The sequence below is a fragment of the Pleurodeles waltl genome, chromosome 4_2 (assembly GCF_031143425.1).
Source record: "Pleurodeles waltl isolate 20211129_DDA chromosome 4_2, aPleWal1.hap1.20221129, whole genome shotgun sequence".
Classification (NCBI taxonomy): Eukaryota; Metazoa; Chordata; class Amphibia; order Caudata; family Salamandridae; genus Pleurodeles; species Pleurodeles waltl.
The window spans coordinates 427,152,160-427,170,267 of NC_090443.1; the positions used below are offsets into that span (position 1 = coordinate 427,152,160).

Genomic DNA, 18,108 nt, shown 5'->3' on the forward strand with positions numbered 1-18,108 from the left:
ATAGCCCTAATTCCATTTTGCAGGCTTCGTATAAGACCTGTCCAGCACAAACTGGATTTGCAGTGGAAACAGAAAGAAGGCTGTGGGAAGATACAGTCTGTGTCACAAGCGCCTAAAGCAAGCATTAATTTGGTGGAGGAACCATCTGTACTGAGAATGATCTTTTCGGACTCCGCAGAAAAGGAAATGCAGGATTTTCTTTTCTGCTGAGTCCGAAAAGATTATTCTCAGTACAGATGTATCCTTGAAGGGTTGGGGAGGACCTCACCTACAAGAACTTTCAACCAGAGGTCTCCATGTAGAGACGGAACTCCACATCAGTGTATTAGAACTCAGTTCCATACGACTTGGTTTACAAGCATTCCTCCCCAGAATAGTGGTCAACCATTTCTAGTCAGGACAGACAATACAACATCTGTGCTCTACATAACCAAACTAGGAAGAACATGGTCTAAAGTCCTTTCAAAAAAGGCTCAGCTGCTGTGCAACTGGGTCATTTCTCACAGGATAGATATTGCTGTGAAACATCTGCCATGCTGCCAGAAAGATCGGGTAGATGTGCTCAGTCAGCAAATTTTAGATTGTCACGAGTGGGGAACTAGAACAAAAACAGCTGGTTTACATTTTCAATCAGTGGGGTCACCCAAACATCGATCTGTTTGCCACTTTGACCAACAAGAAATGCTTGTGCTTCCTAAGCAGGTTTTTGTATTCAGGGACGAAGGCTAATGCTCTTTTAACTCGTCCAAGATAATTGCTTACATCCTTCCTGCTTTGTCCCTGATCCCCCAGGGTGTTGACAAAAGCAAAGATAGATCGTTGCACTCTGATCCTTATTGCTCAAATGTGGCCTTGCCAGTATTAGTACAGCAAGCTACTACAGTTATCAGCACACCTTGCCATTCCAGTGAAGGTACATCCCAGGATTCTTTTCCGATATCACTGAGATTCTCCAACACAATTCCGAATCACTGAGTTTGACAGCATGGTTCCTGACCACTTAGAATTTGTCCGTTTAGATCTTTCACAAGAATTCAAAGACATTCTGGTGAAGCTCGAGCCCCAATGACCAATCAGTCTTTGAATGCTAAATGGAAGCGCTTCTTTGTCTAGAGCAGGAACAGTGGTCATCATCCACTTTAAGTAAAAGCTGTTAAAAATGTCCCTTATTTGGTAAATTTAGCCAAGAGTGGACTCAGATATTCAGTCAGGGTCCATCTTCCTGCAATCTCGAGCTTTAGGAGAAGTGAAGCATCAAAGTCTACTCTGTTTTCCCAAAGATTCATAAAACAGTTTATGAGAAGGCTCTTCAGAGCATTTCCACCTCTACAAAATCCTCCAATTTTGTGGGAGTTTAATAAAGTCCTCTGTCATTTGATGCTACCTCCTTTTGAGCTTGTACATAGAGCAGACTTGAACTTTCTCTCCTGGTAAGCAGCATTACTCCTGTCTCTGACATCCGCTAGGAGAGATTCAAGCATTCACTATCAGAACCTTTTCCCACCTTCACAAAGGACAAGGTAATTCTTGAGAACCAACCCTAAATTCATTCCAAAGGTTCCTACTGACTTTCATCTAAATGAACCTGTTATTCTTAGATCCTTCTTATCAAGCCCACCTTCATCGGCCGAAAGATAATTGCGTTCTCTGGACTTGTGTAGATGGTTTAAAAATTCTGTATAGAAGAGACATACACATCACACCAGCTATTTGTGTTGTTTGGCCAACTAGGAAAGGGACAAACCCTGTCCAAAGAGGCGATCGCTCTTTGGCTGTCAGCCTGTATTATTTTCTGTCACACCAAAGCCCAGTGTCCTCTTCAGGAAAGAATGAAGGTGTATTGCACCAGGGGCATGGCTTCAACTGCAGCACTCCATGGTGGGGTGCTTTTAGAGACATCTACTGTGCAGCCACCTGGAGGAGTACACATACATTCACAAAGCCCTAATTCCTAGACATTAAGACACAATCTGATGCAGCAGTCGAACAGGAAGTCTTTAAAACATGTTTAAATAATGGAGAGCCTACTTCCCACTTTGTTGTACTTTATAGTGTGTACTGCTTGCTATGATTCAAGTATGTGAATAAATAAAAGTTCCAAGTTTAAAGACAAAATTAGTTACCTGTAGCGTAAGTTCTCCAACATTAGATATCTTTTATGTATTCATGTGCGTCCCTCCTTTCTTCCCCGGTCAGAGGATCATTTTATTTTACTCTCAGACTAGTGCTTTGAAATATGAGCCATGGTGGCCTCTAGGGGGAGTAGGAGAGCCACCTCATTTGCTGAAGTCTGGATTCTTTGAAATGAGGTTGATGTGTTACTAAATATACCATATTGGTTCAGGCCTATGGCCTGTTTACATTATAAAAAGAACAGATGATGGATGGAATGGTGAACCATGCGAACATTCACCCCTAGTCATAAAGATCTGGGTTTAATCCATCCCACCACGCCACTCTAGTTTGGACACGGCCATATGCAAATCAGTCTTGACCCTGGGAGCATAAGGCTGGGTGGCATGGTCAGGAAAAGAACTATGGTTTCAACCCAGATTTGTGACTGGGGATGAGTGTTTGAAAAGTTTCAGTACTCAGTCTATCATCCTTTTGTGTTGTTAAGTTGTCCTAAGTGCCCAGTGTATGACCAGACTAGGATCCCTTGCTCACTGTGCCACTGGATTCAAGGTAGCCTGGCTCATGAGGGGTGATACCCCGAAACTGGTCCCAGGATGCTTGTTTCCAGTCCAGGGATGGCCTGGCCTGGCAGTTCGTGCTGTACTGTTCCCATGGAGCAGGGTCAAGACTGATTTGCATATGGCTGGGTCTAAACTGGCGTTGAATGGTGAGTAAAAGAACAATCGATTCAACCCAGATCTGTGACTGGGGATGAGTGATTAAAAAGTTTCAGCACTTCATCATCCTTTTGTGTTGGTTCTCACATTGTATACTGTGCTGTATATTTTTATACTGTCTAGTGTTATAATAAAGTGCCCGCAATTTCCACCCTAACGACGGGGAATGATTCAAGCATAAGAAGATATGAAATATATCAATGTTGGAGAACTGGAGTTACAGGTAAATATTGTTTTCCCCTGCAGGATCTCACCAGTGGCTATCATAACATTCCATTATGTCCTACCAAGAGAGGCAACTAAACTGAGCATCTCATTGCGGGCACCGCAAAAATAAGTGTGTATCGTTCTGGAAACTCTTACACCAAGAGTATTTAAAAGGTTTCTTGTTTGGGTACCAGATCATCTGGAAATTGTTGACAAGAATTTATTTCCAGACATTGTTTAAATTTACTCCTAGACTTCAGAAAAGATAAAAGCTTCCAAAAGAGGGTTCTGAATTCCTGAAAACTGACCACAAAACTGGTTCTGTTACGGGTACTGCTCCCTCCGAAAGGGAGAGCAAAAGGACTTAGCTTTTCTGATAGAGACTTATAGCCACAGATTCCCCACCTTTTGTAATATTCCCTGAGTGTTAGAGTTAATCTTTTAAAACTTTTCAGCAGTACCTGGCAGGCCCTATGGCTCAGCGCAGACGCTGATCCACTGTGGAAATGGCATGCAAACCCAATATAGGTGCTACCCCTGATGTCAGTTCCTTTGTTTCCATGTCTTGAGACGGTGACCTGGAGATTCCTTCATATCTCTCAGAGACATTTACCTTGAATTTTTTTTCTTCAGGGTGCAACAGATGGTTTTTACATAAACCGGTCTATGCCCTGTAGGGACTGTTGCAAACAAATGTCTGTGACAGATCCCACCAGGTATCCCTGTGATATCTGGGATCGAGCTGCGGGGCTAAGGTGTTCTGTGGCTGGCCATCGATGAAGCCAAAGGCAATCCAGGACTGCGAGGTGAAGCTTTAAATCGCCAGGCATAAAAAGACTCATCACTGGGACCACTTTAAGTTGCAGTCCTCATCAAAAGTTTGATCCAGTCCCATTTCTGAAGTCAACAAAGCCATTCTAGTGGCTGTTTTTTGTCGCAGTCCAAATTGTCAGGTAAGTTGAAAAAGAAACACAAGACACAGGATTCCACCTCGTTGCACCACCTGTATTCACCTGAATAGGCACAGGGTCAGCACCACAGGTTCCCAAAGTTGGTCGAATTTGGAGCTGATCCGACAGCTGTTTCTGGCACAGCTAGCGTTCCAGTAGCCAACAGCAGTGCATCATTAGATTGAAGAGTTGCACGCAGCTATGCCCTGGTTCTTCGGATCACTTCTGACTCTTGTCTGGTGCACCATCAGCACCCAAGGAACCAAGAGGCCCTCCATCTGGACCTACAGCCCCGAGGGTTTGCCCCTGGCAACAATTGGACCCTCTGACCCACTCTTTGCTCCGGTGTCAGTCCTGAACTGTCTTCTGGCACCTCAAACTACCCCAGCTCTTGGCACTTTGATGGCAGCGCCGAATCATTCAGTGCCATAAAAGGAGGAGTTCAGATAGTTCTCTCTGATGCCAAGTCGATGCCGGTCCAGCTCAATCAATCAATCAATCAATAATTTGTTAAGCGTGCTACTCGCCCGGTAGGGTCTCAAGGCGCTGGGGTAGGGGGTGAGGGGGGGTGCTACTGCTCGAAGAGCCATGTTTTGAGCCGATTTCTGAAGGCTAGGAGGTCCTGAGTCTTGCGTAAGTTGGTGGGGAGGGAGTTCCAGGTTTTGACGGTGAGGTGGGAGAAAGATCTGCCACCAGATGTGGTGCGTTGAATGCGAGGGACTGTTGCGAAGGCGAGGTCGGCAGAGCGGAGCTGGCGTGTCAGGATGTGGAAGTTAAGTCGTTCGTTGAGGTAGGCCAGTCCGGTGTCGTGGAGGGCTTTGTGAGCGTGGATTAGGATTTTGAAGATGATCCTTTTGTTGATGGGTAGCCAGTGTGGTGCTCTGAGGTGGGCGGAGATGTGCTTGTGATGAGGGAGGTTTAGGATGAGACGTGCTGAGGTGTTCTGGATGCGCTGGAGTTTTCTCTGGAGCTTGGCCGTGGTCCCCGCATAGAGGGCGTTGCCGTATTCCAGTCTGCTGTTGACGAGGGCGTGGGTGACCGTTCTTATGGTTTCTACTGGAAAGCATTGAGGACGATGGCATTGACTTGCTGGGTCATGGAGAGAGATGACTCTAGTATGAAGCAGAGATTGCATGCGTGGGTGTCTGGGGTGGTACTAGGGTGGCCAGCCACCATGAGTCGTTCCATGCTGGGTCCGAAGATGATGATCTCGGTTTTTCCTGAGTTCAGCCTGAGGTGGCTTCCTGTCATCCAATTAGCGATGGCGAGAAGTCCGGTGTGGAGGTTGTTCTTGGTGGTAGAGGGGTTCTTCGTGAGGGAGAGGATCAGCTGGGTGTCGTTGGCGTAGGAAATGATGTTGAGGCCGTGGGGTTGAACGATGCTGATGAGCGGAGCCATGTAGATATTGAAGAGGGTGGGGCTGAGTGAGGATCCCTCGGGGACTCCGCATTTGGTCTTTGTGGCTTTAGACCGGAATGGGGGAGGCAAACTCTTTGGGTTCTTTTGAAGAGGAAGGAGGTGAGCCAGTCCAGGGCTTTGTGCCGAATTCCGCAGTCGAAGAGCTGTGTGCAAAGGGTTTGGTGGCATACAGTGTCGAAGGCTGCGGAAAGGTCGAGAAGGATGAGGGCAACAGTTTCACCCTTGTCAAGTCTGGTCCTGATGTCGTTGGTGCAGGCGATGAGGGCGGTCTTGGTGCTGTGGGTTTTGCGGATTGCACACTGGGAGACGTTGAGTATGTTGTTGTCCTCCAGGAAGCGGGAACGTTGTTTGTTGACTATCTTCTCTAGGACCTTCGCGGGGAAGGGGAGTAGAGAGCTAGGTGGTAGTTTGTGAGGTCTTCGGGGTCTGCTTTGGGTTTTTTGAGCAAGGCGTTGACTTCAGCATGTTTCCAAATATCTGGAAAGGTGGCGGTCTCGAAGGAGCTGTTGATGACGGACCGGAGCTGGGGAGCGATGATTTGGCTGGCCTTGTTGAAGATGTGGTGGGGGGCAGGGGTCTGTGGGAGAGCCTGAGTGGATGGTGCTCATGGTTTTGGTGGTTTCTTCATCGTTGGCGGGGGTCCAGGTGCTCAGTACGTTGGTGCGGCAGGGTACGTTGGGGTTAGCCGTGTCAGTGGTGGTGATAGTGGGGGACGGTGTTATGAAGCTTTCATGTATGTCTGTAATCTTGCGGTGGAAGTAGCTGGAGAGGGAGTCGCAGAGGTCTTGTGAGTGAGGAGGGTCGATGGCGCAGAATTTGGGGAGTTCCTTGATGATGTTGAATAGTTCCTTGCTGTTTTGTGCGTTGTCTATTCGCTCTTTGTGGAAAGATCTTTTGGTGGTCCGGATGAGCTGGTGGTGTTTGCGCATGGCTGATTTGTGGGCGGTGAAGTTGCTCACTGATTGTTCTTGGCGCCAGGCTTTCTCAGTTTTCCGGCATTCTCGTTTGAAAGCCTGAAGTTCTGGGGTGAACCAGGAAGCTGTCTTATTGATGCTCAACCAAAGTCGTACCTGATACACACAAGGGGCCACTTCCCCCACTTGAATTGACACCTCCATAAGCAAGAATACACACACCTCATTCCCTTTTTGGTACTTACTCAGACAATGAACATGACCTGGTGTAGAAAGTTGGATCTTTATATATGAAAATGAGCTATATCGTGCAGGGTCCAGGGGTACCCTTACCAATGGACAGGGACTTGTTCTAGCAATCCCAAAGTGCTCTTTGAGGGGCAAGTGAGGTCGAGCAGCCAGAGAAGAGTTTTAGACATCTGCAAGTACCCACTCAAGTCAAGTCATGTTTATAGCGCGCAACTACTCACTTTAAGGGTCTCAAGGCGCTGAGGTTTTTTTTTTCCTCTGAGCTTCAGTTTAAGAGCCAAGTTTTAAGGTCCTTCCTAAATTGGTGTAGTGATGGTGACTGCCTGAGGTGCAGAGGCAGGTTGTTCCTGCTTTTTGCTGTAAGGTAGGCTGAGGTCCTCCGTATGAAGGGTACGATGGATAGTGCTTGTTGAGCAGAGAGGTCTGGTGGGGCAGTAGAAGGTGATGCGATGGTTGAGGTAGACTTGAACTAGGTTGTGGTAAGCCTTGTATGCGTGGACAAGGAGTTTGAAGTTAATTCTTTTCTTGATAGGAAGCCAGTGGAGGTCTCTTAGGTGATTGGAGATGTGTTTGCGTCGGGTAATGTCCAGGATGAGTCTGGCGGAGGAGTTTTGGATTTACTGTAGTTTCTTCAGGTTCTTCTGGGTGGTGCTGGCGTAGAGGGCATTGCCATAGTCAAGTCTAATGGTAACCAGGGCATGGGTAACAAATCTGCGGCAGTCCTTTGGGATCCATTTATAGATCTTCCAGACAACTTGGAGTGTGTGAAAACAGGAGGATGTGACTGAGTTGATTTGGCAGTTCAGGTGGAACAATAAGTCCGAAGTTGAGGTTGTTTATGTGGGTTGTTGGTGTGCCAATGGTGGATGGCCAGCAGAAGTCGTCCTAGGCTTATACGAAGGGTCCCAGGATGAGAATCCCGGTCTTGTCAGAGTTGAGCTTCAGGCAGCTGTCCTTCATCCAGGCAGCGACGGCTTCTATCCAGTTGTGGAAATTCTTCTTGGCAGTTGTGAGGTTTTCAGTCATTGAGGTGATTAGCTGGGTATCACCTCATATTACTTCATGAGCAGGCGGATCTTGGCATACTTCCAGTCCTCTGGTAAGGTGGCTGTCTCTATGGAACATTTGAGGGTGTGGCGGAGCTCTGGTGCAATGGAGATGTTGGCTTTGTTGAAATTGTGATGCGTACAGAGGTCCCTAGGGGCTATGGAGTGGATGCTGCTCATAATGGTGCGGCTCTTGTCTGTGGTGATGGTGGTCCATTGGTGCAGGATCTGTGACAGTTGGTCAGAGCTGAGGGGGATGGGGTGTTTGGAGGGCTCGGAGGGTCTTGGGATCTGAAGCTGTCATAAAGGTCTTTGAATTTCCAGTGGAAGGAGTTGACTAGTCTGTCGCGGAGGTCTTGAGATGAAGGGATACTTGCCCTTTCCGATTGGGGTTTGGCAAACGCTTTGACAACGGCGAAGAGCTGTTTGGTGTTGTGAGCGGTGCCGCTCATACAGTCCTGCAGGTTGGCTTTCCTGGTGACTAGGATGAGGTGGTGGTGGGATTTGGTGGCAGCTTTGAAGGCCTCAAAGTCTTGTGAGGATTTGCTGTTTCTCTGTCTTTTCTCTAGCTGTCGACAGGTGCGTCTGGGGTGCTGGGGAGAACCAGCTGGCTTTCATGAGGTGGTGTTTAGCTGAGGTCTTACAGAGAGGTGCTGGGGTGTTGGCGCATTCGGATATCCATTGGTGGAAGTTCCATGCTGAGATGTTACCGTCTGCAGTGAGGGGTGGGGGAGACTTGCTGAGGGTGTTGGTGAGCTGTTCCTCTGTGATCTGGTTCAGTTTTCTGCTTGGGGCTCAGTGAGCTGAGGTAGATGGTAGGTGATGTGAAAATGAAGTGGATGTAGTGTTGGTCTGGTTGGTCGGCCCAGTGAAGCATAGAGGTATTGTCAACAGGGATTCTCTTGCTGGTGGAAAAGATGGCGGTGTGTGTGAGTCCAGCGATGTGTGTTGGTGAGGTGACCAGTTGCTTTAGTCCTATTGTGGCGAGGTTATCGAGCAGGGAAGCGGTGTTGTTGTCATTGCCATTGCGAATGTAGTAGTTGAGGTTGCCGAGGAAGAACAGTTCGAGGAGAGTGAGGAGAAATTATGTCGACAATGGTGTCACTGAAGGTTGGTCGAGGGCTGGATGGCCTGTAGATGAGGGTGCCATGAAAGGTTGACTTGTAGGTGGCGTGTATGTGGAAATGGAGGTGGTCCATGAGGGGGGAGCGTTCTTCCGCATTGGTTGTTAGGTGGAGGGTGTATTTGTGTATGATAGCCAGGCCGCCGCCTGGGCGAGAAGGCCGATCTTTGCGTTAAACAATCTAACAAAGGACTCTATGCCTATGTGCACTATACTATCACCGAGAGGAGGAGTCACTCGACCTCGTGATTCAAAAAAGCTTCTTCGAAGAAAAACAACTTGTAACACTCCGAGCCCAACACTAGATCGCGATATATGCACGGCATGTGAATCTGTAGCACTCCATGCCACGAACAGATGTACACTGGGTAAGTGTCACTTTTCATATATTTTGGCACCAGAATCCATACGATCAGATAAGTACGTTTTGCAAGAAAAATCTTTACAGTTTTGCAAAGTCGACTCTTAGTGCAATTTCTGGAAGCTGCAGTGTTATCCTTGAGAGGGAATCCAAAGACAGCAAAGCAGGTACAGTACAGCTACTAACGAGGTCAGTCTCCTGGACTTTAGGTTTGGACACGGAGTCCAGTCGAGGAGAACCAACAGGTGGGTTCAAGTCTTGAGGTGCTCGAGGATGGAGGGACACCTTAGGTCCTTTTCTTCACGGGCAGTAGATGCAGAGGTTGCTCTAAGGCTTTGGGTTTTCTCCACCAGGAGCACTCGTGGTTGAGGGGGCCTGCAGGCAGCTTCAGTGAGTCCTCAGTGGGCAAGTCCAAGGTGGGCTTTGTATTTGGAGGGCTGAGGGACTGCATGGGCACTGCTGGCCCACTTCAGCTCAGGTTAGGCAGCATGGGTGCAGTGGTGCTTTCAGGTGTCTGGTTTTTGCAGTCCGGAGTCCTCTCCGGTCTCTTGGGATGCGCTCATGATGCAGGGAAGTAGCTCCGCTGCTCCACAGGAGTTCCTGGGTCTTTGTTGAAGGCAGGCAGGCCTCCCATGCTTTTGGAGGCACAGCAGCTTGCAGGACGAGTAGACTTTGGCGCAAATCGGCAGGAACGGCAGACAGTCCGGTAGAGCTGGGGACAAGTCAGGTGCTTCTTCTGCAGGCTTTACTTTTGCAGCTATTGAGTGTCCTTCGTAGGTCAGGAGGAATCTGATTTTCTGGTGCTGGGGTTCCCCAAGATACTGCTTTTTGGGGCGTTTCATGGAGTGTATGGTAGTAGACAATGGGCTACTTACCCCTGAGGCTCCTACACCTTCTATATGACTACCTCCTGTCGCAAGTGGGCATAATACTGTCCCAGAGTTCCTATGTCTGCCAACACAAAGATGGCAGATTTCTAAATGTAGTGTCCACGTAAGGCAGCTCACCTTAGGGTGGGACTGACTTTGGGGATGGCCACACCTTTCTGTATCCTAAATGTCCTGCCTGACCTGGTGCCAAATGGGTCCTGGGGCAGGGGAATCGTCATCTCTACTTTGAGTGAAGCCAGGTCTGCGTACCAAGGGCAGTGGGTTTCTTTGAAGATCCTGGTCTTGGATTTCAGATTCGCAGGTCATCCTGTTGGGTGGGGTGTGTAAACACCTCTCTCTGAGCAGGCTTGGTTTATGACTGCCTGAGAGCATAGGCTCTCACTCTTGAGGTGTCCGACTCGTTGGAGGTGGCAGGCTGGTTGAAACTGGTCAGGCCCACAAACGGGTAGATGGTAGCTTTTCAGTGGTCACCTCTAAGGTTCCTGATTTTTGATACCGAACATCCCTATTTTCTGTGAGGCCAACATGTAGCTGGGAAACTGGTAGTGACCAGTGTCCCTCACATGTTCTTCAAATGGCTTTCCTGTTCACACACTGTCTATGAATAGACAAGGACATAGCAGGGGCATATCTACTCTTGCAGGTATGTCTTAATATGTAATGTATTGCACCCTGACTCAGGGCTGTAAGACCTGCTGTAGAGGTCACTTACATATATTACATTCAGTGTTAGGGGGCTTGGCATACAGGCTGTGTGTCATGTCGTGTTTTCACTTTCAGCTGCAACAAGACACGCAACCTGCAATGGCAGTCTGAGTGTGCTAGGTGAGTGGACCCTGACGGTGGCACAATGTATACTGTAGCCCTTGGGGACTCTTTGGCAACCATGCCCTAGGTGGCACGGGTACCATTTACTAGGAACTTATAGGGGGGGCCAAAGGTAATGCCAGTTGAGGAAAATTGCACCGTTTTAGGGAGAGATCTGGCACTGAGAACCTGGTTAGCAGACACCCAGTGCACTTTCAGAATAATAATTGTTAAAATGACTTAAAGGAGGCTAGTGGTCACTATACCTCCCATAAACTGGCCTATACTCACCTCCCTGGATTGTTTGGGATTCATATTTTTCCTCTACTAGCCTGACACTTCGATCAGTTAATGTGCCCTTCTTGTTGGGACGTTATACCCTCTGCCCTTGGGACACAGTGGCACAAGTCCTCCCTGGTGTGCCCAAAGATCTCCGGCCTGTTCTTCTTTCTCAGGCGACTCAAGACAGTCGTGATACAACTAAGTTCAAGATTCGTTGTAACTTGGACACCACTGATTCCGTCTGACAGGCCACCAGCACCAGTGTTGCTATTCGCTGCCTTTTGTGGCTGCAACTGACTGCGTTCTCACAGTGCTCAGCCCTCCCTGATGGCCATGCCCTTCAGTACTCGCCTGTTTGGGGACAAGGCTGATTCCACCACAGAGCATGTTGAAGAGAGCAGAGCGCACAGCGTGCTCTCCGGGCCTGTCTGCTCCACATCGCCAACCGCAACAGTTCCTTTTATAGATTTGGTAGAGGTGTCCCTCATTACCCTCAACCTCTCCAGCTTCATCAAGGAGCTCAGCAGTTTCACGGTTGAGGCCATGGTGTCGACCTCCCCCCGCAGCCAAGATTATTGGGCCTATCAGTCTACTCCTCTGCCTGCCAAACCTCTTTAGCGTGCACTTACATGAGCGAATCCACTGATTCTTCCTGGGCTGGCCGGTATTAACATTGGACGTGTGTCCTACATATTGTTTGCAGGTGACATGCCTTGCCGACTGAGGACCGTCTCTCTATTTTGCAACAGGAACTACAAGCTCTTTTGGCCACAGAGGCAGTTGAGAAGGTGCCAACAACAGAGGTAGGGTAAGGTTTTTATTCCTGTTACTTTCTGGTGCTAAAGAAAGATGGAGGCCTGCAGCCTATTTTTGACCTGCACCTTAACGTTTTCGTTGTGAAGGAGAAATTCAGAATGGCTCACCCTAGTCTAGGTGTTATCTGCCCTTGACCTAGGAGATTGGATGGTGGTCTTGGATCTGCAGGATGCTTATTTACATATACCTGTCCTGCCGAGCCCCCCCGACAGTGCACAAAAGAACCATATCCTGCTGGATCTTGCTCTTCATTAAGATGCGCTATGCAGTGGCCAATAAAAAGACTCCGGAAGGACTGCGTGCCCATTCTACCAGGGTCAAAGCTTCTATCCTGCGCTAGCACATGGAGTCCCTGTCCTAGACATGTGAGAGGCAGCTACATGGGCATCCCTCCTTACGTTCACAAAGCACTGTTTTCTGGACAGTAAGCCTGGTTGAGAGGGACTTTTTGCCCACTGGGTGCTGCAAGACTTTCTAGTTTGAGTCCATTCATAGACCCCTCCTCCAAATAGGTACTGCTTTGGTATCTGTTCAAAACGTGAGGCATATGCATCTAACAGTCTATCACAATAACAATTTACTTACCTTTGGTAATGCGCTTTCTGGTAGAGACTCGATCTAGCCAAAGGTTCCTCAACGAAGTCGCCCTTCCTCCCTTTTCTGTGATTAGGCTCAATCCATTATAAGATCCCAAGTCTAGGAATCTCCATACTTGTTACAACTAATTTGCTCTTGGGGTTCTGTGTCTGGAGGCAGGGGTAACTCCCATATAGACTCTGCACATCTTTTCCAGAGTTGAACAGTGTCAGTGCGGACCCAATTTAAAGTGAAGGATACTAGGTACTCTGCATGTAGTGTTCAAACCTTTTGCTGACAGTAACAGCACCAGCAGCACCAGGGCAAGTGGTGTCTGCACCAGAAAAAAACGTCCATATCCAAATCCACACCAACTAGGTGATCAAATTTCAGAGGAAGATATTCTTCCAGGGATAGAAATTGACAACATTTTAAACAGCCCCACCCTACCCAGCCCACCCCCCAGATTGCAAAGATCTTTCCGCCTAACGCATCCAATGCTGGGCTATCCTAGCTATGAGCACAATAAATATCAAAGCAGAAGTGTTTCCTTTGAAAGAGACTGCGGTCAATGAAGAACATATGTTAGCAGCTCATAAACAGCAACAAACAGACAGCTCAGCAGATTTAGTCACTCCTCTGGTCTACGGTGTCTAGTATCTGCACTGTCCCAAATGCAAGGTTGCATATCTTTCTTTTGCAGAAAAGCCATGAAGACCAATAGTCAAAGAACGTGGACAATTGGAATGACAGGCTGATTCTTACTCTCCAAGTAAAGCAGTATTCTAGTGTGGTGATGAAGAGGTTGAAATCTTTTAATGGAGTTCCCTTCCAGCAAGAAACATTGTTACAGAAGATTGTCACAGATGCTTAATTGATAGGATTGGTAGCGCATCTAGAAACTGAATTAATGGACAGTGAAAAGAAAGATCTTAGCACATCAATTACCTGGAATTTTGAGCACTCCACCTAGACAACATCTTGAGTCAGACAGAGAACACGCTGATGCAGAACACGCAGGAAGGTGTGAGATCAAGAACACTATCCAGAGCAGTGTAGAATATTTGGCTCTGGACCTTAGCAAGAGTTCTGACTTTGAAGGCAGTGCACATTCTGGGGACACTAAATCAACAAACAGATTTCCAAGTCAGTTTACGATGACAACCACAAATGGGTCATAGGCAACACAGCTGAGCAAGACATTTTGTGCTGTGGAAAACCCCATCCTTAAGTAACTCAATTGAAGATGATTCTGATAGCTCCAGATTTGCAGCGGCAATGGTGCTAGCTGGATATCCTTCAGAATTCAGTCATTCCTCACAAGAGATTACAATACAATCTGAATCCCTCACCAGACTTCAGGGACAAATCAAACACTCAAAGTTAACATTGAGTTTGCTACCATGGCTCCTGAAGTCTGATAGTGTAGACTTTCAAATTTTCCATCTGTTTTTATATAGATTCTGAAGGAAGCAAATTACCCTCCAAGAAGCATATATTATGAAATAAAGTGAAACAGATTCTGTATTTGGTGTGAAACCAGCCATGGTCCTTTTTCATGTAAAGAGGTATTAACCAGTGAAAAATGCAGGTCACTTCCATAAAAGTCCATCTTGCTACAGTGGCTGCTTATAGCAAGACATTGACTGAAATATGTTTCTTTACAATTCCTGTAGTTACAAATTTCCTGTAAGGTCTAAAGTAAATGTTTCCTCAATACGAACTCCATTTCCATCTTGAGCTCAAATTCTAGTCTATTAATGTGTCCTCCTTTGTAGCTGATTCATGAGGTTTCCCTGCAGCATTTGTTGTGGAAAGATGCGTTTTTCATGGCAATATCATCTGCTAGGAAATTTAGACCCTATCTGCTGTAAAGCCATACAGAGTATTCCATGTAAATGGGATAGTGATGAGGGAGCATCCCTCTTTCCTGCTTAAAGTGTTCTCAGAATTTCACATCAGTCAGCAAATCATGTTGCCTGTGCATTTTTATAATCCAAACACACCTGCAGAAAGATCCTTATTTTCGTGGTATGTTGGAGTACTGTGTTTTTACCCAGAAAAACACACAGAAAATTAACAATTTTTAGGGTCGAGCCTGCGTTGCATGCGCTCGCGCATGCGTATCGCAGCGAGACTCTTTTGTATTTAGAAAAGGGCTCGGAGCCCTGTCAACTTCACGTCAGTGGTTTTTATTGGTTCGTGGGCTTCCCTAATAAAATCTGCTTGCTTTCATTAGTCGAAAGCACGCATATGTCATGCCTTTTCCGGTGGCTAGCCCTCCTCGAGCGCAGCGACCAAGTACAGAAAACATGCGAGGATCGCTGTTTTCCATCGGGCTCGTGGACTTTTTTCTCTCTAATTTACGAGCGCGATCTCGCTTGGCAGAAGTCGAGCGCTTTACATACTTGATTTCACTTTTTCGGGTTATGTACATAAATGCACTTTTGCCAGATAGGTGAAAAGTCGGGTTAGGAGTTTACAACGCAATCAGCTCTAACATGAGCAAACGCGAGACCCGTTGCATTGTAAATGCTTGTTTCTATTACTACCAATATCCTGTGATGCTGAAACAAAATTCTATAAACTGTGTTTCCAGGTGATGATTGTGGTACAGTTAAAATTGGCAGACAGTAGGACGAAGGGTAAACGCAGCACACGTTTTTAGGTCTCAGCTAGATAGTGCATGCACTGCCTCGAAGTGACGTGTTGTATTCAATCTGTGGGCTTCACTCAGCATTTGCTCACTCCATCATCTCTCTCATATCCTTGGTCCCCATTTGTCCATAGCATGCATGCGTCATGGCTCCTATGTTTAGCACCGTCCCCTCAGTGCATGGACCAAGTACTTGTGTCCATCCACTGCACTTGTTTTAGTGGCTACTTTTTCCTTTGTGTTTGAGCACTCCACACGAGTGCTCCTGTTTTCACTCGCTCCTTCCTCCCTTGCTTCTTAAGCCCTCCCCCCACCAGCACCATCACAACCCCAGCCAGATCGCCCTCATACCGAGATGCTGCTTTATTTGTTTCACTTGTTTTGTTTAAACACTTTACACTGTGCATCTATTTGCTCCCCCACCTCTTGAACCTGTAAGAACTTACCTGATCATTACTTTTTTTTTTTTTTTTGTGCGCATTTTTGTATAGTGGTATTGGAGTGAGTTACGTGAGCATCAGTTGTGTTACAGACATACACATTAATTTTTAGGCACAGAGAGATTATTTACCCAGCAGTGCAGGATGTTTAGCCTCCTGCTGCGACTCTAACCCACTTCAACAGCTTCAAAGACTGGCCCTATAGCTATTACACCACATCCTCTCCCCGGTCTATTGCTTTATTATTGGCACCTTCCTGCATTTCAAACCATCCAAGTAGCAACCCAGTGGCAATATAGCAACAGGGTGGCACTTAATAAATACAAATACATCAGTAATCAATATATGATCAGGGGGGTCTGAAAAAAGTAAGGCTCGATATACTGTGAGTGACCACCTCTAAGGCTTTCCTTAAATAGCCAAGCCCTCATTATTTGGGTGGCCAGAAATATCACCCACTTTCTCGCAACGCAGCTCTGGTGCTCAACTAAGTTTTTTTGTTATTCAAGCTGGGGCATTTCTAACTAAATAGCCCTAGCATGCATGCAAGCTTACAGACATTCTCAGGAAAACAGAGCTGCGCGGGCACGCATGACACTGTCAGTATATAGGCCTGGAATCACACACATGCATTCTTAGTGTACAGAATGCCACCTGTGCACGCACATACACACTTTCATAGTAAACTTGGCCTATATGCAGGCAGACACAACACTGCCAGGATACAGGCCTTCACTCAGATATTCTTTCTCAGTGTATAGGTCCAAAAATGTGAAGGCTGCACAAACTGCATTCTTATTATACTGACATGAACACACAAGCTCACATTCTCTGGGGAAAAACTGAAGTAAGTGCCATATAATCAGCATTTTTATATGACTTTCAGTAATGCTGAACAGCAGCCGCGCTGCCATTCAGCATGGCTAAAAGACATTGACAACACAAATAGCTCTCGGATTGCTGATACCAAATGACTTTGCCAGTGCTTGTTCTGAAAGATGTTCCTACAGCATGCTTCTGCTCAAAGCACGTCAGCCTACCTCCATACAAAGGTGGGCCTGCAGCAGTTTCAGTGAGAACATTCTCTTTTGGTACACCCTCAAAACATTTGCTCGTGACTTGCCTTACACACCCTCTTGATATTCATATTAGCTTTCCCCTTCAAATTGGGTTAGCTATTTAAATGGCATGCTGCCCTATTGTTTTAGAGCTCAATCTGTAGCCTGGCCTCTGACCTCACAAATGCTGAATCTTAAATATTGTCTGACTAAAATACAATTACTTTACAAGGCTTTCTTTTCAGTTTTGCAACAGCATGGCATGCGTTCAGCCCTAAATAAAGTACTTGAAAATAACCACCTAAGGGTCTCTTCTGTGGAGCCTCCCTTGAATCTTTCACACACCACTGGATAACAGACCGCGTTTCTCATTGTATGTCTTTTATTCAAAGATGTTTAAAAAGCACACATTAGGAACCAACTAACCTCTTTATTTAAGACAAATGTAATACATTTAAAAGCGAAGCGAGGAGGGTGGATAAATTGAATTTGCAGTCAGAGTAGCTAGGAGAAGAAATGGTTGGGAATTCTTGAATGAAGTCCATGGAATAGAAGGATCTTGATTGTGTTCCTAAACAATTCACGTTTTGGTTCCTCTGAAAATGGTTCTGTAATTGCCCATAGTTGATTGTTCTTTGTAAGATGCAAGGCATGGGTGTTTTAACTGATTTTGTGGCGCATACCTGAATATAGATTATCCTTGGGGTTATTTGAAACTAAAATATAATGGTACTGCAGATATTTCTGTTCAGCAAGTACAGTTTTGTTGTCTGCTGCTCACAAATAACTAGAGGTCTAGTTTTTAATTGAGATGCTTGCTGAATAGTCTGTACTGCTGTATCAGACTTCAGCGGAGAGTTCCAAATTGACACATTCTTATTTCTTTATGTAGCTGAAAGCGGTGCATGAACAGCTGGCTGCTCTGTCCCAACCTCAGCAAAATAAACCAAAGAAAAAACCGAAGGACATGAAAGACAAGAAAAAAGAAAAGCACAAGATTAAAGAATTAGTGGAGGAGCCCAAGAAAAGCAAGACTAAAGAACCGCCACCAAAAAAGACCAAGAAAAATAACAGTAACAGCAGCACTAACTCCAGGTCTGTTTTTCTTGTGGCTTTCCCTTCTCTCCTGTTAAATTCTACTTGGATTAGTTTTATAAGTTTTTCTCCTTTTGCTGCATGCTTTTGCCCCCCTGTCTTATGATTTTGCTTGTGTAGTTTTCTCAGCCTCTTCCAAGTGAGGAATATTGCCCTTCACTCCTTTCATGAGCCGTAATTATTAGGTTTATGCAGTGTCAACCTCTTTGACATGCACATGCTTGGCATTATTCCACCTTCTAATAGTTTGATCCAGAAATATAATTTATTTGAGCTTTGATTATAGGTAGAGTCAGTGGTGGTGTCAAGCCCAGTGCATGCCCTCCATCTTTAGATTATTTTTTCACTGTTGGGTTTGGAGGTGAAA

General features: G+C 46.3%; 1 protein-coding gene across 5 annotated transcripts in view; it reads left to right on the forward strand.

Moving 5' to 3' along the window:
- Positions 1-18,108, forward strand: part of BRD4 (bromodomain containing 4) — a 1,024,368-nt gene that overhangs the window by 503,664 nt on the left and 502,596 nt on the right. For all 5 annotated transcript variants that reach the window (XM_069231688.1, XM_069231690.1, XM_069231691.1 and 2 more), the window contains one exon: positions 17,539-17,741. In XM_069231688.1, the coding sequence (XP_069087789.1) occupies positions 17,539-17,741 (203 nt within the window). The remainder of the gene's footprint in view (positions 1-17,538; positions 17,742-18,108) is intronic.